We start from the raw sequence: 24,837 nt of genomic DNA, 5'->3' as shown, positions 1-24,837 counted from the left end.
GGACAGGAGTTGACTGGCTGTCATTCCTCACTTGCCTACACTGACATCTGATGAATCTACCATCCTGTCTGGTGCTCAGGTGTTGTTATCTCTCCAAGATGGCATCCGTTGATGTGCCCACGTCCACATTGGGTCCTTGGTCACAAAGTCTTGTGATATTTTGCACCACACTGCCCCCCTTGGCAAAACTCCTTGGTTAGCTGGTTTTCTCTTTCAGCTAATTTTCACAGCCCTCTAAAGAAGAAGGGACATCTAGAAAAATCAAGCTGTTCTCTAGCCAGCCGGAGTCTTGGCAGGGCTTTCCGGGTCCTCTCTATCCAATGCATCCCTCATAGGCTTTTGTCCTGGGCCACGGCAAAGTGGTATGGGGACTTCTATGAGGGACAGCCTCCAGATTTCAGATGTGAGGTCAGGCACGCATCTCTTTTCCTCTCAGGTCACCCTAAACTAATCTAGAAATCTGGAGCTAATCCTAAATAAGGATAGGTGAGATACTATATTGGTATCTTAGAAAAGATAGATGCTTATCTGTCTTATTTTCCCTGTGCTCATATCCTACCCCAGCTTAGAGAATTCTTATATATTGTTGAGGGAAGGGGTGGGGAGCAGCAAATCTTTCTTGATTTACATCTGAATGAAGGCTCTTGAATTTAGAACAAAAACATTGGACTACATTTGTCCTCCAGTTCTGCCCCTCTGAGGCAACATGGGACTCATATCCAAAGATCTGCATGGGGATGGTCACGGGACAAAAAAAGATGTGTGGGGAAAAAGCACTGGTTAATATTTCACAATAACGTGTTGCCACATTTGTAACTATTTACACTTTCTAATTGCACTTGGTCAAGAAAAAGGATAAGAACAAGAAAGAAAACTGTTCCCAAGTACATCTTTGTGGACTCCGTCAGTTAAAGGATTTATCAGTCAGTGTACAATGAGGAGACAGAAACCACACAGTAAATCCATCAGGGAACGTTTCATAAAATGAATTACTAATTATCACAGGGGATTAATTATAAAGGGGGAAAGGGAACTATGAAGAATACCCCAGGACTGAGGGAGATTACCCAAGGAAGGACAAACTTGGAAGGGAGAGTGCCAAGGGTGGGATTCAGACCTCATGGGAGGAGGTGTGGTTGTAGCCATTGGATGGGGAAGAAGATGAGTGAGTTGCCCTGGGCCAGAGCTGGTTTACACTCGCCAGGCCAAGGCTGGTGGAAAGAAAACCATGTTTGGGAGTGGCCAGAGGAAACACCTGGCCAGAATGCAGGTGAGCTGAGGCAGAGAGCTGCCTGCTGAGATGCCTGCAAGACTCACTGAGATCCACCAGCAGGGAGACACTGAAACCTGATAGAAGTGAGCTCCACAGTATGTCCCTTCCCCAAGCACCTCTGACAGCCGTGGAGTAGGAGCAGAATAAAACAAGCTGCCAGAACCAGGAAGAGAAGCCCCTTTCTCCTGAGGTTTCCCTCCAGCGCCCTCTATTGACAACGTTTAACATGGGCCAGTGGTGCAGGAGAAATCTTTACCCCCGGGGTCTAGTTCCACTAACATAGAAAAGGCATGAAAAGTGAATTTGGAGCTGAGAGGCAATAAATTGATAACTGACATGTGGATGAAGTACAGTGTTCATGCGATCAATTGGGTGTTATCATGCTCCATAGAAGAACATTGATAGAGAGTCTGCTGAGTACCAGGCACTGTGGCAGATGCTAATGAAGTGATAACGAACAGGGTAGACCAAAATCTCTGCCCTCCTAGAGCTTGCATAGGGGGCAGGGGCGGGCATACACTGCCTGATAATAAGTAAGCAAACAACTAAAAAATACAGATCATAATTGATGCTATGATGAAAGTAAATACGGAGCTATGATAAGAAAGACTAAGAAGGGGCCGTTTTCAGAGTGAACAGACAGGTGAGACCTGTCTAAGAAGGTGAGAAAAATTATGAATGACTGAAATGGGCAAAAAAATTGCTAGGTCTCTTTTCTGGTGCCCTCTTCAAGTTATTCTCTGCCTGTCATTATCTTTGAACTATTTCACAACTCTATAAATTGTAGATAATTGATAGCAATGCAAATGAATCTTGTCCATGGACATGCACAAGGATTTTGTCCTCTGAAAGTACAATTGATTCCCCTCCCCCCCCGTAGAAGAATTCAGTTTTGCATATATTAAGCAAATTAATTTTTAACATTCTTGATGGCCTATATATGTAATTGCTCTTTGGAATCTCCTTTCATTTCATTACAACATCTTAGTGGTTCCCTCATTAAATAACAAGCTAAGTGAAATCTTTGACATGTGTTCATTTTACATTCATATGAGAGTCATAATTTACCTTTTAGAAAAATAATGATCCTTTAACACTTTTTTGATTGGCCCTGAGCTAACATCTGTTGCCAATCTTTTTTCTTTCTTTTCTTCTTCTCCCCAAAGCCCCCCCAGTACAGAGTTGTAAATTCTACTTGTAGGTCCTTCTGGCTCTGCCATGTGGGATGCCACCTCAGCATGGCCTGATGAGCGGTGCTTGGTCCATGCCCAAGAACCGAACAGGCAAAACCCTGGGCCACTCAAGTGGAGTGCACAAACTTAACCACTGGGCCACCGGGCCAGCCCCCCTTTAACACTTTTAAATTCACTCCCCAAAGACTCTAGTCTTGGGGGTCACTCAGCCAAGGGCTATAAGCCTAACATTCACGTCGTCAAGACTGAATGAACTAATTGTACTATTTACCCCTTCATTATGTGTCTGTTGATAACACGCCAAAAATCACCTCTGCAAGATGGGGTCAAGAGAGAACACAGGCTTTCAATTTAAAGGCTGACACGCTTCTATCAAGGGTGCTCACGAAATCAAAGAGATATTGATTTTCCTAACATAGTTGGCAGATAAACAAATGTTTAACAGGACTCTTCAAAGATATTTTTGAGCCCATAACAGGGTTGTGTTCATAGAATCTTAGAATTTTAAAACAGTATGTAAAACTTAGAAATCATCTAGTTCGGTCTCCTCATTTTATAGATGAATTAATCAGGCCAAGAAAGCCTGGGCGACTTGTTCAAGACCATCAACTACTTAACGGTGAGCTGAGAGAAAACTCAGTCTCTTTCTCTTAATCCCGTACTCTTTCTACCACGATGATGTTGCAGCCAACCAGAATATCCCAAGAGATTCCTAACAATGCTCCCCACCCCTTCTTTCTCCTTTGATACATAAATACTCACCCTGAAAAATACGGGGTGTGGTAGTGTCAGTGAGGGATAGTACATGATAAAGAAAGAGCTTGGATTCAGAAATGGTCTTGATTTTTCATCTAGTTTTACTCCTTTTTTTGTATTTCTGAGCTTTAGTGTCTTCATCAGCAATGTGGGCATGAGTTATTAGTAAATAATAATAAGCTACCTCAAAAGATTATAAAGAGGGTTAATAATAACCTATACAAAGTACCTAGCACATAGTAGGTGTTATTATTAAATGGTTACTCCTCCCCCATAGCAAAGATATATTAAAGTAACTATCAAAGATATATTAAAGTAACCAGTATTAAAGTTTGCCATAAAAACTCTTCAGTCTTTGAGGAATGCACAGTTGACAGCACTGATGATTTTATAATAAATTAGTACTTTTATGTGTAAATGAAAGTTACCCACCCACATACAGCTGTCTGTTAAAAAATTCCATCTTTATTGAATGAGCAATCGGCAAACACAAGTCAACTCTTCACAAATCAATATTGTCTCTCTACTGCCCACTGTTTCATTTGGATGCTTGAAAATAATTCTTGTCTTTAGACACAATCTGCTTATTTTCAAACTGCCTAAAATGAAACATGAAAAACTATCTTTTTTTTTTTTTGAGGAAGATCAGCCCTGAGCTAACACCTGCTGCCAATTCCTCCCTTTTTGCTCAGGAAGACTGGCCCTGAGCTAACATCCATGCCCATCTTCCTCTACTTTATATGTGGGACGCCTACCACACCATGGCTTGCCAAGGGGTGCCATATCAGCACCCAGGATCTGGGCCGCTGAAGTGGAACGTGCGAACTTAACTGCTGCACCACCAGGCCGGCACCTGAAAACCTATTTTTAAAAGTACAGTAGGCCCTGGAATATGAGGCAATCCAAGTGACGGCATAGCAGGAATTTATTGTCTCCTAGGTCTGGAGGCCAGAAGTCTGAAATGGAAGTGCTGGCAGGGCCATGCTCCCTCTGAAGGTGCTAGGGAGGCATCTGTTCCAGGTTGCTCCGACTAGTTCCTGGGCTTGTGGCAGCATAACTCCAATCTTCACATGACAGTCTCCCCATGTGTGGGTCTGTCTCTGTGTCCAAATTCCCTGTTTTTATAAAGACACTAGTCATATTGGATTGGCCTACCCTAATCACTTCATCCCAAATTGATCATCTGCAAAGACCTTACTTCCAAATAAGGTCATAGTCACAGGTACTAAGGATTGTAACAATTCAACCTGTAACTCAAATTCAACCTGTGACAACTGCCATATCCTTCCTCCTTTTAACCTTGCCAAACACACAGGTGGCAAACAACATTCACTCATTCAATAAACTTTTGAACATGCTATACCGGTGTCAACTTAAAAAGCAAATTCATCAGCTATTTTATCCTCAAAATAAGTTTATTCGGGAATAGCCAAAAGAATTGCAATTCAGGATGTGCACGCTATGGCAAACCACAGGCAAATTCGAAGAACAACAGATGGGAGCTTGCTTTTATAGAGAAAAATGGGGAGTTGTCAGGGGCTGTTCTCAACAAAGACCATTGGGAGAAAGTGACAGTTCAGGGTGGCAACTGCTTCTCACTGGCTGAGCTGTTGCTTTTCTCATCAGCTGGGCTGTTGCCACGTAGGGAGAGAAATCTTCCTCCAGTACTAAAATAGTTGTTCTTCGCGGCAGAGACGCAAGCTCTCTCTTCCTGTTTGGAGTAATTGACCATGTATGATAGAGCCTGAGAGCTCCCCCTACAGGCCTTCCGACTTTAATTTAGCTAAGGTTTCTCTTATTCATTCCACAATAGATATTGATGATGCCAAAACCAAACTCGACAAAGACCCTGTCCTTGAGCACTCACACTTTAGAGGGAATCAGAGATACATTATTATGTTGGTAAATACTATTATTGAGCATCTGTTTTGTGCTAGGTATTAAAGTAGGTATTTTTCATTTAATCTTCACAATAGTGTGGTAAGTGATGTATCAGAGACAAGTCCGGGGATATGGGGAGGTCCTAAATCTGCTTTGGAGGACAGCAATATTTCCACAAATAAGGTAGCACTTCATCTGAGTCTAAAGGGCTGTGCAGAAATATACCAGGTGGCTCAAACGTGATTGTAGTGAGCAGCAGATTCTAAAGAGCATTTTATGCAGGAAAATACAGCATGTGGAAAGGTTATGAGAGAGATTGTAAACTCTAGAAGGGCTGGGATTTTTGTCCGTTTCTCTCTTGTATCTCCAACACTTTGAACAGTGCCTGGTTCATTAAGTAACTGTTGGATGAATATAAGCGCATCACATGTCTAGGGAATGGCGAGGCCTTAAGTTCACTGTCGCTAGAAACGTAGGCAAAGGCCCCATCACCACGAGCCCTGTAAACCGTACTAAGCGTAAGAAATTAGGGCTGACATGTTGATGATACACAGTATTAAGGAATTCCAGGGATGCCTGGCACCCACCCTGCCAATTACTCCTCTTCGCCAGAGCACGTCCAAAGGTGTCACGCCGCGAGGGCCAGAAGAATGGTAGGGGCGCCAGCTTCACATACTCAAAAAGTAGGGTTCTCTGCCTAAAGCTGGATTGAAGCACATTGTTGGGCTCAAAGTCTAAGGGAGCTTCCTACTCTCCTCCTTCCACTCGGTCCACGACCCTGCCCAGCTCCCCCGCCGACTCCTGGAGCACTCCAGGTGGTCCCCAGGCCTTCCCGGAACCCCGCGGGAGAAATCCCGGAGCGCACTCCCGCCCGCCGGCCCCGCCCTCCTTCCCTCTGGAACTCGGCGAGAGCGCACGCGCGCCCTCCCGAGCCAAGCGCGTGCCCGCGAGCTCCCCGCATCCCCGTGCTCATCCGGGTCTCAGCGGCCCTCAGCCAATGGTGGGCGCTCGCGGCCCCCAGGGGCGGAGCTAAGCCTTCCCTCGCATGGGGCCTGTGGTCACCGCGGGGGCTTCCAAACGACCGCGACCAGTCGGCCGAGTGGAGGGGCAGAGGCTGAGAGCCCAGCGTTCGGGCGAGGGTCGACGTTTCTGAGGTCAAGCGGCGGCCGCCCCCGGAAAGCGAGTGAATAGCGAGCAGAGTCCCCAGTCAGAGCCACTGTAGTAAACACATTTCAGAAACGTGAGGTGCCGGGGGTCACATGGGAGCGCGCCCTCCAATGAGGAGCCGGGGGCGGGGCCGGGACCGCTGACGCGGCGGTGGCGGCGGAGTCACCCGGGCAGCCTCGGGACCGGTCACCGGCCGGCAACCGTCCAGTGGCCTCGACCCCCGCCTTCGCGCTCCGTGCTCCCTCCTCTTTGCGGGGCCGAGAGGCAGCGGGGCCACAGCTGCTCGACCCTCTCTCGTCCCTCTCGGTGGCTCGCCTCGGGCGGGCCGTTCTCTCCTCCAGGGCCGCCTCGGTGGGGCGAGGCTTCCGTGACGAACCTCCAGGGGCTGCCGGTGCCGGCTCAGGCCGTCGTGGCGGCTCGGGTCCCTGGAACTTGCTCAGCCCCCGGGGGTCCGAGGCCCTCGAAGTTATGCGTCGGGTCCGGGCTGCTGCGGCGGGCGCCGGCTCCTAAAGGGCGTCACACCCCGACTCCGCCGACTGGGCAGCCTCCATTCATCTCCCAGCTGCGCCTCCAGCGCCCTCTCCCTCTCGGGTCCCCTCGTCGGACTCATTTTTTCCTTGCCCGGCTCTGCCGCCCTTCCCTCGCTCCCCGGCTGCGGCGATTCTCCTGGAAGCGGAGGTGTCGGTTATGAGCCGGAGCTTCCTCCCTTGAATCTCTGCTGGAGGAACTCGGCGGGGCCCCGCGCCCGCCGCGCCCTCGGGATGGGGGTGAACGCCGTGCACTGGTTCCGAAAGGGGCTCCGGCTCCACGACAACCCCGCCCTGAAGGAGTGCATTCAGGGCGCCGACACCATCCGCTGCGTCTACATCCTCGACCCCTGGTTCGCGGGCTCCTCCAACGTGGGCATCAACAGGTGGCGGTGAGTCAAAAGCTCGTGGGAAATAGATTTTGGTGTTTAGTGAATCAGGACTGTACATGCGATCGGCCAAATCGGAGACTTTAGACCTGGGACCTCCTTGCTTATGCTTTTGTAAGAATGTGCGTGCTTGAAGTATTAAATAGAATAGACTTACTAGTTCTCTGGCCCGAGAGTGCTGGCAACCTGGAACACCTTGGCCTTCGTGTGTGAGTTACGTGTCTCTGCGCTAATGGGAACTCTTCCCCTGGATTTATGGAAAATTCTTAGTGGTGGAGTGAAAGAAGCTCCCTCTCAGTGCTCAGTGGCCGGTGGAATGATTTCCTTGGCCTCTTTGTGGCATTCGAAAGGATTGCGGTTTTTAATGTTTACGTTTGTGTGTGTCTAGGTAACTCATCGTAGGGGGAAAATCATTCATTCAGTACAGTCGCCTCCAAATCCAGATTTCTTCCACCTTGAGGTTGCCGTAGGAAAAGCAAGGGAAACAGCATTATCTAATTTCTCTTTCTCTCAACTCCTCCTTGTGGTTGTTTAGACAAAGCACAGTTTTTCTTTCTAGGCAAAGTCTAATCCTTCTAGGGATCAGAGCCCTGGAAGAAATCTTAGAGAAGCTTGATGATCTTTTCCTGAAGTAGCAGGCGAGATGATTGTTAGGCCCTCTGGGGAAATGAAAGCAGTCATTCAACAGATAGATTATTGATCTGGTACAGTATATACTACTGTATACCAGGCACTGCTTTAAATGCTACTTTATAGCAGTGAATGAAGACAAAAATTCTTGTCCTTTTTGAACACATGTCCCAGAAAGTAAAATATATAGTATTTGGTAGTGATAAATGCTGTGGAGCAATATAGAGCAGAGAATACGAGGGGGTGGGATTAAAGTTGCAATTTTGAATATGGTGATCAGAAAACAACTCAGAGAAGGTGGCCTTGAACAAGGTGATGAAGCAGGTAATGGGTTGCAGGTATCCAGGGGAAAAGCATTCTAGGCAGAGAGAACAGTTAGGGAAAAGGTCCTGAGGAGGAAATGTGCTTAACCTTTGGAAGAAACAGCAGAAGAAGCCAGTGTGACTGGAGCAGAATAAGTGAGAGGAGAAGTAGTAGATGAGGTCAGAGACTAAATGGGGCCAGAACGAGTAGAACTTCATAAGCAGTTGTCAAGATTTGGGCTTTTACTCAAAGTGGGAATAACTGTAGGATTTGAGCAGAGAAATGACGTGATCTGACTAGAGTTTGATGAAGATTTCTCTGGCTGTGGTTCTGAGAACAGACTGAATTGACGGCTGGAGGCTGACGAGAAGCTGGAAGACTAGTTAGGAGGCTGTCGCATTCATCCCGATGAGAGACGGTAATGGCTTGGACCATAGTGATCGTGGTGGACTTGGTGAGAAGTGGTCAAATACTGAGTATATTTTCAAGGCGGAATCCACAGTGTTTGTTGGAAGATTGGATATGTGGTGTGAGAGAAGGCAGTAGGAACGACTTCAAAAATTTTTGGCTTCAAGAAGTAGAAGAATAGAGCTGCTCTTTGTTAAGGAAGTGAAGTCAGTCAGAGAAGCCATTGGGAGGGTGATTGGAACTCGCTTTTGAACTTGGTTGAGTTTGACATGTTAGTTACACATCCTGGTGGAGATAGCAGATGACTATATCTGGAGTTGAGGACAGAGATCCAGGCAGGAGGTATAAATTGGAGAGTCATCAGTTTATAGATAATATTTAAAGCCATTTATTCATCCATCCACTCCTTGAACAAGTGTTTGTCTCACATCTGCTACATGCCAGGCACTGTTTTAGGTGTGGGGCATTCAGCATAAACAAAATTGCTGAAAAATTCCTACCCTATTGAAGCTGCATTCTAGCAGAGCCATGAGACTGTGTGAGAATATTAAGAACGTGAGTGTAGACAGAAAGGAGAGAAGGTCCAGGGACTGAGCCTTGAATACTCTGGTGTGTAGGAATTGTGGCGCTGTGGAAGAACCAGCAGAGGAGATTGAGAGGAAACATCGACTAAAGTAAGAAGGAAACCCAGAAGAGTATGGTGTCTCAGAAGCCAAGTAAAGAAAGTATTTCAAAGAGAGTGTATTACCTACATCAAGTGCTACAAATGGGTGAAGTGAGATGAGGCCTGAAAGTTAAAAATTATACTTAGCATTTTGAGGTCATTTGTAATCTTGACTAGAGTGGTTTCAGTAGTGTCAGAAGCAAAAGTCTTTTTGGCATGGCTCAAGAGAGTCTGAGAGGAGAGGAGCTGGGAGACAGCTCCTACAGACAGCTCTTTTAGGGAGTTTTGCTGTAAGGGGATCAGAGAAATGGTGGGGTTCCTGGAGTGGGATGTGAAGTCAAGACAGGATTTTTTTTTAAGATGGGAGAAATTACCGTATGTTTGTATGCTGATGGGAATGATACAGCAACTATATATAAAACACTTTCATTAGCAGAACTAGTGTCATTAACGTTTCTGGAAGAAGATGATAAATGTAATATATTTTAATGTATCAATATCTTACAATAATATAATAATAATTCCCTTTTCATAAGATTATTAGGGGGATTAAATTAGTTAACAAACATAACATGCTTAAAATGTGAGGAGTAGTAGCGCTTGTTTGCTATTTTCTATTAAATTGGAAGTCCTAGGTAAATAATATCTAATTCAGTGTCTGCAGTCGGTTTCTTCTCGAGCAGTTGATAAAGTCTAGACTGTAAGCTTCTTTAGGATAGGGGTTATATGTTGCTTCACTTTGTACACCTAGCAACTCACATTGTCAAATGATGAGTGAAATAAAACTGGTAAGCACAATAGGAATAGTCTCATATTTTCTTTTTTTTAAAGGATTTTTTTAAACTACTAAATATTGCTCTTTTTAAAAGATGGATAAAGATGTAAATAATGAGTAGAGACAGACTGTTTTCTTCCACTGAAGACTAAGTTATAAAAAGGCAGGATCAGAGTTTTAGTCTGTTCTCCTAGCACCAGAGTCAGTGCTTTTCATGTAGTGGTAGCTCACTTACTGTTTGTTGAATGAAAAGGACATCCAGGAGTCAATAATTTTACATTTAAACAACTTTATTAATTTCCTTATTGACCATAGGATAATGTGCAAATTCTTTAGTTTAGCATTCAGGCTATCTTGTGGGGTTTCTATCTTCTTTCCTTCACGCCACTTCCTTCAATCAACAACATTTCCTAGATTTTGGGATTTAATAGAAAAGCAAATTTTTAAAAATTTATTTTTCGTAAGTAAATTAACAAAACCACCTTTTGATATTGCCATCATTTCATTTTAAAAAGATGCTTTAATGTTTTGGAAAAAAAAGTTTCAAGGACATTGATGCATAATAAAGGACAGTCCTTTGACTTGAATAAATTAAGCTTAATGAAAACTCATTTTGCCTTATTTGATCTCAGACCAGTTAAAACTTTATCTTGAATTTGTCATCTTTGGGAGTGAATGATTTAAAATATTTCAATTCTTTCCTTCACTTATTTCTTATTAAAATAATATCATGCAAAAACTTATATGTGAGTGTTCATAGAATTATTATTATTCATAATAGCCAAAAGGTGAAAACAACCCAAATGTTCATCCACTGATTAATGTCTAAACAAAACATGGTATATCCGTACAATGGGATATTATTCAATCATAGAAAGGAATGAAGTACTGGTACATGCTACAACATGGATGAACCTTGAAAACATTATGGTAAATGAAGAAGCCAGTCACAAAACCCCACATATTATTTGATTGTATTTATATGAAATGTCCCAAGTGGGCAAATATGTAGAGACATAGGTAGATTAATGGTTTCTAAGAGCTGAGGAGATTAGAGGAGCTGGGAGGTGGTAGCTAAGGGGCACGGGGTTTCTTTTGAGATGAGGAAAATATTCTAGAAGGGGATGGTTGTACAACTCTGTGAATAGACTAAAAACCGTAGCACTGCACAAATTAAAAAAAAAAAACCAATCTGCTTGCCCTTGTAAAGCCGAGTCCAAATGCCATCTTTTCCGTAATACCTTTCTTTATCACCTTGTCTGGGGTGATTAATAGTCTTGTGAATCTTATACCATTTTTTGATTTTGTTTTTCACATCACCCTTAGTATTTACTTCTTTCATTTGTAAAATTGATGTAGTCCTCCAATATTTATTTCTCCTCGATTTAACAGATTGCACCTTTTCTTCCTGAAGAGAAGGTACTGTTTCATTCAATTAAAAATTTATTTTGCATTCCTGTCATGGCAGGCACTATTTTTGTTACTGCGGATACAACAATGAATAAGACAGAAAAAGTCCCCGTCCTTGAGGAGCTTCTAGTCTAGGAAGAGAAACAAACAAATATATAAATACAGAAATATAATATGTCAGGTAGTGGTAAGTGTAATGGAGAGAAAAAAAGCAGAATGTGAGAACAGAGACCAAAAGGAAGGGAGGAAACAAGCTGTAAGTATCAGGGGAAGAGTCCTCTTTGTATTCTCCACAATGTCTAGCATTGTGTTTTGTACAAAGTAGGCATTTGATACAAATCTCCTTGATTTTCTTTGTAAGTCTACGGTTTAGGAGTGGGGCAGTTACTTCATTTAATTTAGATGCTTATGTGTATTTTAAACTCCTAATTCAGAAAAATAATTCTCAATGAATGGATTATTTTTAATATTTAAACTTCAATATGTTTATTACACAGTTGATGCTATCACATGTAGAGTTTCTTAATTTTCAGTAACCAAATCTATAAATATACCCACATGTTTCCTCATTCTTTCCTTTGACTATATGATTTCAGTGGAAGAGATATGCTTTCCCTATTCAAAACCAATCTCTTCATCTATACCCCATTTTAAAAACTTTTTTCCAGCTTTACTGAGGTATAATTGACAAATAAAAGTTGTAGTATTTAAGGTATACAGCATGATGTTTTGATATATGTGTACATTGTGAAGTTCATTTTTGATTATTTATTCTCATACCTTTTTTTTAACCTCTTTTTAGGTTGCTTCTAATCAACATTTAAGCATGCTTAAGTCCAAGCTCCGTAAAAACAAAAAACCAACAGAGGAACAGAACCTACCCTTGACTGTGTTCCTCTCCTGCAACTATGTTGTCTCGGTTCCTTTATGGCCAGACTTCATGAACAAGATGTGTAATACTGGCTGACTTCATTTCTTTATCTTCTACTCACCCTTGAACCCGCCCCAAACTAGTTTGGTTCCACCTCCACCTACTCCACTAAAACTGTTTCCATCCAAAGGATACTTTTAAACTTTCTGTTCCTTGACTTTTTACTGTTTGACACATTTGACCACACCTTTCTCTTCTTCCCTCTGCTTTAGTTGGAGGACCTCCTCTGTTTGTTTTTCTGCCAGAGCTATTAGTGTTCTTCCTTGACTTCTCTTTTTCTGTTCAACCCTTAAATGGCACTTAGGTCTGTGGTCTCCACCCTCTTCTCATTTTGCCTCTTTGCTAGGCAATCTCATCTCTCTTTGTAAATTCAGTTACCATCTACGTGCCCAGAGTTCACAGATCAGTGTCTTCAGCCCATATCTCTCTCCTGATCCCCAGATAGATATCCATTATATAGAGATTCCCTGCCAATTTGAATGTATTATATTACCTTAAACTAAACTTGTTCAAAACAGAGTTCATCTTCTCCCTTACCTCTCTCTCAAAAACAAAAAACCCCAAACTGACTTTTCCTTTGTTTCCTATCTTCATAAATAATATAACCATTTGCCCAGTTGCTCAGATAATTTACAGATGAGATTGTTAATTATATATTTATTCAACAAATATTTGAGTCCCTACTGTGTGCCAATCACTTTGCTTATTTCTGTGGGTAAAGTGGTAGTCAACAGAAAATTTCTGTGTTCTCAGGGAGTTTACAGTATAGAGAGGGATTTATTCAGAAATAAAATAATCACAGAAATACATTTTTCTGTCTCCTTTGCCCCTTCAGCCTGTATCGCCACCCTTTTTGCCTAGGTTATGTGAGTAGTTTGCAAATCATTGTTCTCCTTCCCTTCTCTAATTCATTCTCTACACAGCCACTGTAGTGACCTTTTAAAATTGCAAATCTGATCATGTCCTTTACTCTTCAAAATCATTCAGTGACATTGCTTTACCCTTAGATTAATGTTCAAAAGGCGATAGCATGGTTTAAAATCTCTGTGTAATCTGGTCCTCTGCCTCTTTTCCCATCCTCGGAGGATTGCTTTACTGAGGCATTTGAGCTGAACCTTGAAGTATGAGATGGGTCTTAATAAACAGAGAATGGAGGGAAGGAAATTATAGGCAGAGAGAAGAAAATTCCAGGCTGAGAAAATAACATGAGGAGAGACACAGTATTCTGATACTGGTGAGGAGGCTGGTGTAACCTAATCATGTGGTGCATAAAAAGATAGGACGTGCGCCAGCTGGTTGCCTGACTCAAACAGGCTTAAGGAGAGTGCTTATTGACAAGGGTCATTGAACAGTCCAAGGGCAGTTGGCTTCAGACACCGGTTGATGCTAAGGCTCAAAAGATGTCTCTAGCACCAAATTTCTCCCTTTGCATCTGCAAACTTCACTTGTTTTGAGTTGGCTTCTCAGACAGGCTGTCCTCTGTTGGTAAGTTATAGCAATAACAATAGCAGTTACAGCAGTAAAAAGCCTATGGCTCTGCCCCAGAAGTCTCTGGCAAAGTGGCTCTGTTTGGGCCAATTTCTGAACCGATCATTGTGAGCCCCTGGTTGTCTGAGCTAGAGTTGCGTGCCTCATGGCTGGAATCAGCTCAGCTGGACTGAAGTAACTGAAGTAGAATGAGTAGAATGAAGTAGGTGATGCCCTAAAACACTAGATGCCTATTATGTAAGAAGTCAGATCAGAAGTTGGGACTGAGTCAGAAAAACTTTGACCCCTATTTGGGGAAATATAACTTTGGCAGTTGAGTGAATGACAGAGGAAAGGAGCAATCTAGTAAGGTAGAGGCTTTATCAGCAGTTTAGTTGAAAGATAATACAGGCTTGAATTAGGGAAAAGGCTGTGAGGAAGAGGGTGATGCGAGAGAGTGATTGTAGAGGGACAGTGGACAGTTTAGGTGACTGTCTGGAAAAGGCAGTTTCATAGAGCAGAGTGAGGGAGGGTAGAATGTAAGATTCTCATACTTTGTGCCTCTTTGACAATTAGACATTAACTAAGAGAACACAGGAATAGACTATATTCAGATAAGGAAAAGAGTGAGTTTAGTTTAGGTCATTGATGAATTTGAGGTACTGCTAAGATATCTATGTGGGAAATGGAGAAAATAGAAGTTCAAGTTTGGGGATTATAGACATTAGAGCTGTGCATATGGGAATAATTCCTATATAATTAATAGGTGAAACATGACTAATGATATTGGGTAGAATAAGACCCATCAAAACCTTGGTGAATACTCTATTTAAGATGAACAGGAGCTGGTGAAGGAGACTGAGGAGACTCAATCAGAGAGGTAAGAGAGGAGCCAGGAGACTGCTGTATCATGGAAACCAAAGGTGGCAAGATTTTTTTCTTCATTGTGCTAGAGAAGGCAAATTAGGATGAGTTTTGACAGTTATGCAGGAGAAATTGTCAAAGACTTGGAAACAGGCAGAAGAAATTACTGTGTATCTGGAATGCTGGGCATTGTCTAGAGGACCCTCCAGGAATTATATTATTCTGATTTAGGGATATGTTCCCTTGTCCTGATTGGCTAGACTGTTTTACAACTTTGTAAAAGGAATAAAAGTTAAACTGTAGAAAACTGAAAAAACAAATGATTCCTGCCTATTCCAATGCAAATTATTCCTGGTCATGCCATGCAAATTAATTTTGTAGAGTGGGTACTGTGAATCTCTGTAAGTCAGATTCTTATTTGAACCAGTTTTAACATCTTACTCGTTCCTTCATTAATGAGTTAAATAAAATCTGCCATATGTTCATGTCATGTTTGTATGAGTCATGATTTTGCCATTTTGAAAATTATACTTTAACTGTTACAAAGGCCTTTGGTAAACTTTGAGAAAGCAGCTTCAGTGTTGTTGTAAGGACAGAAATCAGAATGTATAGGGTGTTACTGAAAGTTTGTGTGTGTGGCAGGTGGAGGAGGGGGATGATTGAGGAATTGATGAAGAGGGTTTTTATGTGAGGGGCAAGACATAAACTGGATGCATAGGTTCTGGATAGGCAGGGGAAAGTGAATTTCGGGCAGATCACCAGACTTGTGGTTAAGACTGGAATCACCAGACTTTTAGTCAAGACAGTATGATAAATAGAAAATAAAATATGTAGATAAGGTGAGGCCTGAATGTGGAGTTCTTTGAATGACCAACTAAAGTGTGTTTAAAACATCTGGCTATCCTAAAACCTAGATTCTAATCCTTGCTTTTCTACTAAGTAGCAGTGGGACTGACCTTGGGTAAGTCACTCCTCCTTCATGTTATTCATTCAGGAAACATTCATTAAGAGCCTGTTATCTGCCAGGCCCTTTGCAAGGCATTGGAGATACAAAGATGAGGGTCACAGTTCCGGCCCATAAGGAAACTTTCACACCACTAAAGGACAAATAATTAAAATATGGAATGTTAAATAGGACCTCTCTGGAAATATGCCAAGATAATCTTGGGAGTACAGAGGAGAGGCAACCCTGGGGGAGGAGAAGGAGAAGTTAGGAGTAGAGGTGATGGGTGTCTGGGTGGAGGTGGGCAGAAGGAAGGAGGGAGTGAGATACTGGTTTGAGAGAAGAGTTCCACAATACTTTTTGATGAAGGAGATTCTTGAGTCAGTGTCTTAATATGAAAAAGGAGGTACTAAAAAAGCCCTCTTATGGATACCATTGGGACCAGCAGTTATTTGAACAAGGCAAGCATAAAAAATAACACATATAACTTGACAACTTTTGATGTAGGGTGAAATTCCAAGTCTCAATTCTGCTTACTTCTTTGTCCACATTTACTCCTTAGATGATCTCATCTAGTCACATGCTTGAATACCTCATAATTTCCTATTGAGCATCTCTTGCTCTGACCTGTCTTGAGTTCCAGACTCGTATATCCAGTATTTTTACTCGGATTCCAAATAAGTATCTTAAGCTGGGTTTTGCCCCATCTTCCCTACCTCTCATGGTTTCTCTGTATCACAATAAATGGCAGCATTCACCTCGTTGCTCTGCAGAAACCTAGGAGCCATCTTTCCTTCATTTCTTTTTTTCCTAACAATCTCATGTCTCGTCCTTCAGCAATTATTATGGCTTTTCCTTCAGAATAACTCCCACATTCATTAAATCTCACGCTTCCACTGCTGTCATACCATCCAACTCAACCACATTTCTTGCAGAACTACTGCAGTAGCCTCCTAACTTCTCTACTTCAGTTTTTGTACCTGCCTTCCCAGTCTGTTCCATGTGGAAGCCAGAGTTTTCTTTTAAAAACCTTCATCAGATCGGGTCATTCCTATGCTCAGAATCCTCCAGTTGCTTCCAGGGTGTTTGCATTTTCTGCTTCTCTACCCAGAACATTATTCCCTCAAACCTTAGCAGGGCTCATTCCTTCAATATCCCTCCTCACAGAGGCCTTTTCTGACCATCCTAAGTAAAGTAATTGCCCCTGCTTCTTCCCCACACCTCTCACTTTGTACTTTCTATCTCCTTGCCCTGTTTTATTTTTCATGGCATTTATCGCTACCTGAAATTAAATATTTATTGACTTCTTTATTGTCTTACTCCTTCACCAACTTACACAGGAGTGGGATTGATTCATTATTGGTTCCTCATATTCATTGCTGGTTCCTCAGCTCTAAAGCAGCACTTCTCAGTGGTTGGTCCAGGGACGCCTATGGGTTCCTGAGACTTTCAAGATATCTGTGAAGTTAAAACTATTTTCATAATAACACTACGACATTATGTGGCTTTCTTACTGTCATTCTCTCACATGTGTACAGTTGATTTTTCCAGAAGCTACGTGATAAGTGATGACATTATTGCTATGATGGCTAATGGAATGAATGCTGCTGTTTTCTTGTGTTTTAAAATGTGTTCAGCTTTAATTTCTCATGAAATATTGATAGGTATTGCCTATAAAACAAAACTCGTTGGGGTTACTCAGTAATTTTTAAGAGTATAAAGGGTCCTAAGACCCAAAAGTCTGAGAACTGTTCCCCTAGAGCAACACCTGGCATAGTGTAGGTGTTCAGTATGTACTTGTGCGTTGAATGTTTAAATGAGTGTTCTTCTGCTGATTTTGTCAATGGACTTTCATATTGGCTTTCATGCATAAATTACACCTATAGTCTGATATTGCCTGTCATTTTCTTAAAGTTGATTAAAACCTTAAAGAAAAAATACTCAGGGCAGCAAGGCAGAAGAAAATAACCTACAAAGGAACCCCTATCAGGCTTCCAGCAGATTTCTCAGCAGGAACCTTATAGGCTAGGAGAGACTGGAATGATATATTCAGATCTTTGAGGACAAAAACTTTCAGCCAAGAATACTCTATCCAGCAAAAATAGCCTTCAGATATGATGGAGAAATAAAAACTTTCCCAGATAAACAGAAGCTAAGGGAGTTAGTTCATAGCCACAGGACGCCCCCTACAAAACCTTAAAGACCCTTGTGAGCAAACTTGAGTACAGAATTCCTTTAGTACATTATTTTTTCTGATCTATTATAACTATTTTATCCACAGGTAATTAGAAACTTTTTTGGTGATTCACCTTTTATCAGGCCTTTATAAAGTATTCAATTTAGTATTCAGTAAAACAGCTTTCTTGTTTGTACTCATTCAATCAGTTTATATCAAATTACTTTGTGTGATGCAGTAAGAAGTTCAGCTGGCGTGAACAGGCTTCAGTAACACGAGTGACTCTTGACACACCTAGAACTTTAACTGATCGGAACAGGAATCAGATGCACTAGAAAACAGTAGCCTGCTTTTCTCAAGCAGAAACTAGCCATGGCCATGAGTCAGTATGGTCTCTGTGTGTTTTACAGAGGATATAGAGAGATTGTATAATGTCTGTGATGATAATAGCAAAAATAATTATTAATAATATAAAAGGTGTAACTGCAGGTTTTTAGAATTTGACATTTTAAAATTAGTTCTCTCATTTTTATTTGGTTTGGATTACATATTTGTTTTAACTGGATATTAGGGTTTCCTAGAGAAGAAAAATGGTATTTTAAAAATGAGACTCTACTGATTTTAGGTACTTTTGCCATTTTTATCTTATCCCAGCTCTTTCCCCTCAGTAACAACAAGCTAAGTATCTTAATGACATTTGTGGACTATTTTTAGCTTTTCTGGTTTAAGTGTCAAAGGCCGGCAGGAGTTAAAAGACTATCAGTAGAATGACTTGATATTAAATTACTGTGCTGTAGTGTATAGGTACTAGAGAACGTGCTGGCCAGTGCTTTTATTGGTATTCACATATGGTGGGTGGTCGGATTCTAATGTTAGGGTTAAAATACCTTTGTTAATAGGGCTTTGACCGCAAGCCCAATCGCATGAGCAGTGCAGGATGGGTTAGGGGGAAGAACGGAGAAAAGACCGAGATACGGCCTGTGAGACATTTAAGTTTATTCGGGCTTAGGGACAGGGAGTCCAGGAGTGGCCAGCTGGACGACGTTGCACACCTGCACCCTCTACTGCGAGCAGAGCTGGGGCTGCTTAAGTAGGCGGGGGAACAGAGGCTACGTTCTTGCCGAGAGGGACTGTCCTTGCATGACCAGCATTCCAAGAACCAGTAGCTCACATGGAAGCGCTCTGTGTTCCTTCAAGCTGTGATGTAAATCCAGGATAGCCAGGCCCTGAACTGTTACAAATACCAGAGGTTAGCGTCCTGCCCAGAAGGACACATGGTTGTTATAGGGCATGTAGGCTAGTGCTGCTACAGCCTGCTATTTTTTATAATGAGAGTTATAATTTTGGGTGATAGAATGGGAATAGAAAGGAATGATTGAATGAAAGGCAAATACTGAAAAAGGTTTGTGACATATATGAGAGATTTCAGAAAAGGAGGATTCAGTGATAACTCTGAGTTTTGAGATCCCAGGAAGGGAGACATAAAGTCAGAAGGAACTAGTTTGAGAGTTAGGGTGATAAGCTTGGCTTAAGGTATATAAGTTAAGGTAACAACAAAGTAATATCCAGGTATAATTGGTTAGCAGGGACTGAAGCTAGGAAGGGAAGTTGGGACTAGATGTGTGTTTATAATTGGAAATAATCCTTTGTGAGCTGGTAACTAAAAATAAGAAAATTATGAAAATACTGAAAGGGAGACATATGAGAAGGCAAAAAGGAATGGCAGACTTTGTGATTTTTGAAAAAATATACATGTTAAACTTTTTGTACTCAAACTTTTATGGTTTATATCATTAATAATAAGCTTCACAGGGCCTTTTCCACTCAAAGATGATATAAATACTTATCTATATGGTTTTCTAATATATTTATTTTTCCATTTATGCATAAAAATCTTTATTCTGTCTAGAGTTTATATTAACACAGAGGTTGAGCTCTAACTTCTTTTTTCCCAAATGATGGTCATTTTCCCCAAAATGGTAATCAATTATTCCAACATTATTTATTGAATAATAGCCCCACTGAAATGTTATCTTAACCATACACTAATCTTTTAATATTTTGTGGTCTGTTTGTAGGCTAATTTTCAAAATGTGGTTTTTTTCTGATGAAAAAATATAATAATTATAAATAATTCAAATGAGATGAAGAAAGTACCTCTAAAATATAATTCCTAAGAAGTATATCATTGGTAATAGTTAAGAAATATGAAAACTTGAATGCATATGTATATGAATATGCATATTTATATGTAAACTTTGGCATCTCTATTCAAAAATATGAGTACTTCATTGAGTGTTCCTTTGGGAATTAATTTTGTTAGATCTTGATAATGGGATCCTATTAGTCTTGTAAAATAAATTGGTAACTTTATGTCCTTTTTATATTCCCTAACAGTACTATAAATAACGGGAATTGTGTGTTCCATAAAGGTCTGCTAGAATTCGCCCATAGTCTTTTGGGATAGGGGCTTTTGGGAGGAGGCAGATTCTTTTTGTAGATACCTTAGGGTACCTGGCTGTCCACACATTAAGCTGACCACATCAATAGCCTTACTTGAAAGGATGAATTAGCGTTCATTTTAATAGCTCATGACTCTGTAATCTACTTTTTCTCTTTTCCCTGTGGACAGTTTATTGGATCTAGAGTCGATACCTGACCTAAGCTGCACCAATTTGGAAGTCTGGAAAAGGGGTACAGAGACTCTGGTTGTTAATATTGGGCCTTGACACTGAGCAGTCATAGAAAGCTTGGGTATCTTAAAGAGGAAAACATGGGCACATGTGTAGAAAGGAACAAACGAGACCATTCATTTCCAAAAAGGAGCAGGTATCCTGGGTTGCTAATGTTCCAGAATCCGTAGACTTGACTGTACTTCCTGAGCACAGTTTCCATGAGATACTCCAGTATTCTTCCAGTACTTTCTCTCTCTCTTTTTGTTGTTTCACTTAGTTTGACTAGATTTCTGTTTGTTGCAGTGAAATAATTCCTGACTTAGATCATCTTTGTTATACTTTTCAATTCCATTGGTGCTTACTAGTTTTCTTTTCAGTCAGTATAATTGAACTTGATAATTCAGACTTTCCTAAGATGTCTTATATTTTTATATGTGTTACTAAAGTTGTATACCATATTCTTTTATTTAATAATCACCACAATTGCTTTTATAGTCTCTTTCTCACATTACTAATACGTATTTGTATTTTTCTCTCTTTTTGTTTCTCAGTTAGGCTTTGCCAGATGCTTTTCTATTTTATTGAACTTTTGAAAGTATAGTTCTTACAGAAGGAATAAAGAATATTGTCAGAGTTTACCTCTACAGAAAATATTGGTCTCAGATAGTTTCATAGAGATTCTATGAAGCTTTTAAGAAACATAAAACTTCAGTGCCATAAAAAGCACTGTTCCAGAGCATAGTAAGAGAAGAAGAGGAAACTATAGTCCAGTATTATTTAGGAATAAAATGTACAGATTTATCAAATAGAATACGGAATCATATTTTAAAAGCATATTTTACATACATGTGGAAAAATGCAAGAGTAATTCAATATTTGAAATATATTAATGTCTTTATATTAATAGATCAAAGAAAAATCATAAGATCATCTTCATAGATGCTGAAAAGACTTTTCATAAAGTTCAACATCAATTCTTAGTACAAACTAATGCTAAACCAGAAATAGAAGGCTGCCTCCTTAGTCTGGTTATATAACAAATCAGCTCAAAAGCCGGCGGCATGCTTAATGGGTAAATTTTAGAAGAATTTCTGTAAAATTGAGAACAAGATACAAATGCTTGCTATCATCACCGTTACTGTCATTGTGCTAGAGCTACTCAGTAACACAGTCTAAGAGGCATATAAGTGGAAGAGAAGGTAAATTGTTGCTATTTTCAAATGATATGATTGTACACCTGAAATATCTAGGAGAATCAACTGAAAAAGTTATTAACAATAAAAGAATTCAGTGATGTGGCTGAGTACAATTTTTCTTAACCTTGTTTGCAGAGAGTTAAACTAATCCTTAGTTCAAGACATTTTATTGTCATTGGTGTATATAAGGTCACTCGCTTTCTCTTTTTTTAGTCTCTTTTATATCTACTATTTGAATTTACCTTCCTCCATAAATAAATATCCTAATATTTGTTTATAGTATATTATTTTTAATAAAATAATTATATAGTATATACTGTTGTTTATATTCTAATATATTTATCTTTTTGTAACTGTGTTCTTGCAAAATGGGTATTGTTTGTGTATATTTATTTTTTAATTTACATAAGTTATGTTATATATCTTATTCTGTTTTTTCCATAGGCACTAAAATTTTAAGATCCTCTTCTGTTGGTACTTCTAATTGACAGCTTCTAATAGCTGCATAATACTCTGTGGAACATCTACCTCATTTTCCTACCTGTCCTCTTAGTGATAGCTACCTACTTACTTCCAATTTCCTGATACCACAAATTATGTTGCAGTGAACATCCTTGTACATGAATCTATGTGAGAATTTCTGTGGAAAATGTATACAAATGAATAGAATTGCTGGGTCGTAAGATAGCCCTGTACTTGGTTTGACTAAGAAACGCCAGATTGCTGTCTATATTCTGTATTGCAGTCTATATTCCCACTAGTAGTGCGTGAGTGTTCCTATGTTCTTATGTTCCAACTTTTAAAAGTTATCCAGCTTTCTAAATTTTATTAGTCTAATAAGTGTAAAGTGACATCTGATTGTTTTAATTTGTGCTTTTTCAGTTACTAATAGGTTCGAACATTTCTTGTTATATTAGCTTTGGACGTTTTTTTCTTCTGTAAATTGCGTTTTTATAGTCTTGCCCATTTTTCTATTGATGTTGCTGTCTTTCTATTTTATTTGTAGGAGTTTTGAAATAAGTATATATTAAAAAATACAAACAATGACTAACAAGCACATGAAAAGATATTCAGCATCATTAGTCATTAGTGAAATGCAAAGCCAAGCCAGTGTAATACCACTTCACACCCACTAGGATGGCTATAATAAAAAAAGTTTTTTTTTTTTAGATTTTTTTTTTTTCCTTTTTCTCCCCAAAGCCCCTTGGTACATAGTTGTATATTGTCAGTTGTGGGTCCTTCTAGCTGTGGCATATGGGATGCCACCTCAGCATGGCCTGATGAGCGGTGCCATGTCCGTGCCCAGGATTCGAACTGGCGAAACCCTGGGCCGCCACAGTGGAGTGCACGAACTTAACCACTCAGCCACGGGGCCGGCCTCATATAATAAAAAATTTTTTAAAAATATTTTTAAAAGGAAAATAAGTGTTGGTGAGGATGTGGAGAAATGTAAACCTTTATATATAGCTGGTTGGAGTGTAAAGTTGTACAACCACTGTGGAAAAGTTTAATAGTTCCACAAAACGTTAAACATAGAACTACCATACGACCCAGCAATTCCACTTTAAGAATTTGAAAACAGGCAGTGAAACAAAAGTTTGTACATCAGTGTCGACATCAGTGTCGACAGTAGCGTTATTCACCAAAAGATAGTAACAACTCAAATGTCTGTCAACTGATGAATGGATAAACAAAATGTAGTGTATGCACACAGTGGAATATTACTCAGCCATAAAAAGGAATGAGACACTACAACATGGATGAATGTCCAAAACATGCCAAGTGAAAGAAGCCACACACAAAAGATCACATTACATGATTCTGTTTGTATGCAAAATCCAGAATATGTAAATCCATAGAGACAGAAAGTAAATTTAGTGGTAGCCAGGGGAGGGAGAAATGGAGAATGATTGTTTAATGAGTACAATGTTTCCATTTGGGGTGATGAAAATGTTTTGAAACTAGAGAGAGGTAATGATTATGCAAGATTATGAATTGAACTAAATGCCACTGAATTGTACACCTTAAAATGATTAATATTATATGAATTTTACCCCACAAAATTACCAATAGCTTTCCTATATGTCAGAGATTGGCAAACTTTTCATAGAAAGGGCCAGATGATAAATAGTTTAGACTTTGTGGGCCATAGAGTCTCTGTCACAGCTACCCAGCTCTCCTGTTGTAGCATGAAAGCAGCCATAGACAATACATAAACAAATGAACATGTCTGTGTTCCAATAAAACTTTATTTACAAAGCAGACAGTGCGCTGGATTAGCTCATGGGCCATAGTTTGCTGACTTCCTACTGTATATAAACAACCAGTTAGAAAGTATAGAAAGAAAAATCCTATTTACAGTAGCAACAAAGAGAGAGAACACTCAGTGATAACTTGAATTCGGATACAGAGATTGGTGATTCAGTCTTATTCTCCACCTAAACTCTTGTTCCCAACACTTATTTATTAAAGAGACTTTCCTTTCTCTGTTGTATCTTCTAGCTCCTGTGTTGAAGATTAGCTGTCCGTATGTGTGTGGTTTTATTTCTGGGTTTTCATTTCTGTTTCATTGATCCGTGTGTCTGTTTTTGTACCAGTACCATGCTGTTTTGATTACTGTAGCTTTGTGGTATATTTTTAAGTCAGGGATTGTGATGCCTCCAGCTTTGTTCTTTTTTCTCATGATCACTTTAGCTATTCGGGGTCTTTCGTTGTCCCATGTGAATTTTGGGATTCTTTGTTCTGTTTCCATGAGGAATGTGATTGGAATTCTGATTTTGATTGCATTGAATCTGTAGATTGCTTTAGGTAGCATGAACATTTTAACTATGTTTATTCTTCCAGTCCATGTGCATGGAATATTTTTCCGTTTCTTTATGTCATCATTGATTTCTTTCAATAATGTCTTATAGTTTTCATTGTATAGGTCTTTCACCTTCTTGGTTAAATTTATTCCTGGATATTTTATTCTTTTTGTTGCGATTGTAAATGGGATTGTATTCTTGAGTTCTCTTTCTGTTAGTTTGTTATTAGAATATAGAAATGCAACTGATTTTTGTCAGTTCATTTTATACCCTGCAACTTTGCTGTAGTTGTTATTTCCAATAGTTTTCTGATGGATTCTTTAGGGTTTTCTATATATAAAATCATATTGTCTGCATACAGTACAAGTTTCACTTCCTCCTTGCCAATTTGGATACCTTTTATTT

General features: G+C 40.2%; 1 protein-coding gene across 3 annotated transcripts in view; it reads left to right on the top strand.

Annotated features, from left to right (window-relative positions):
• The first annotated feature begins 6,074 nt into the window (after positions 1-6,074).
• CRY1 (cryptochrome circadian regulator 1) overlaps positions 6,075-24,837 on the top strand; it is a 93,604-nt gene continuing 74,841 nt past the window's right edge. For 2 of the 3 annotated variants that reach the window (XM_005606567.4, XM_070254076.1), the window contains exon 1: positions 6,123-7,189. In XM_005606567.4, coding sequence (XP_005606624.1) covers positions 7,032-7,189 — 158 coding nt within the window. In that variant the 5' untranslated portion in view covers positions 6,123-7,031. Of the gene's footprint in view, positions 7,190-24,837 lie in introns of all 3 variants that reach the window. The other variant, XM_001499213.6, reaches the window with a different exon arrangement.

The sequence above is a fragment of the Equus caballus genome, chromosome 28 (assembly GCF_041296265.1).
Source record: "Equus caballus isolate H_3958 breed thoroughbred chromosome 28, TB-T2T, whole genome shotgun sequence".
Classification (NCBI taxonomy): Eukaryota; Metazoa; Chordata; class Mammalia; order Perissodactyla; family Equidae; genus Equus; species Equus caballus.
This window is presented reverse-complemented; position numbering and strand designations above follow the sequence as displayed.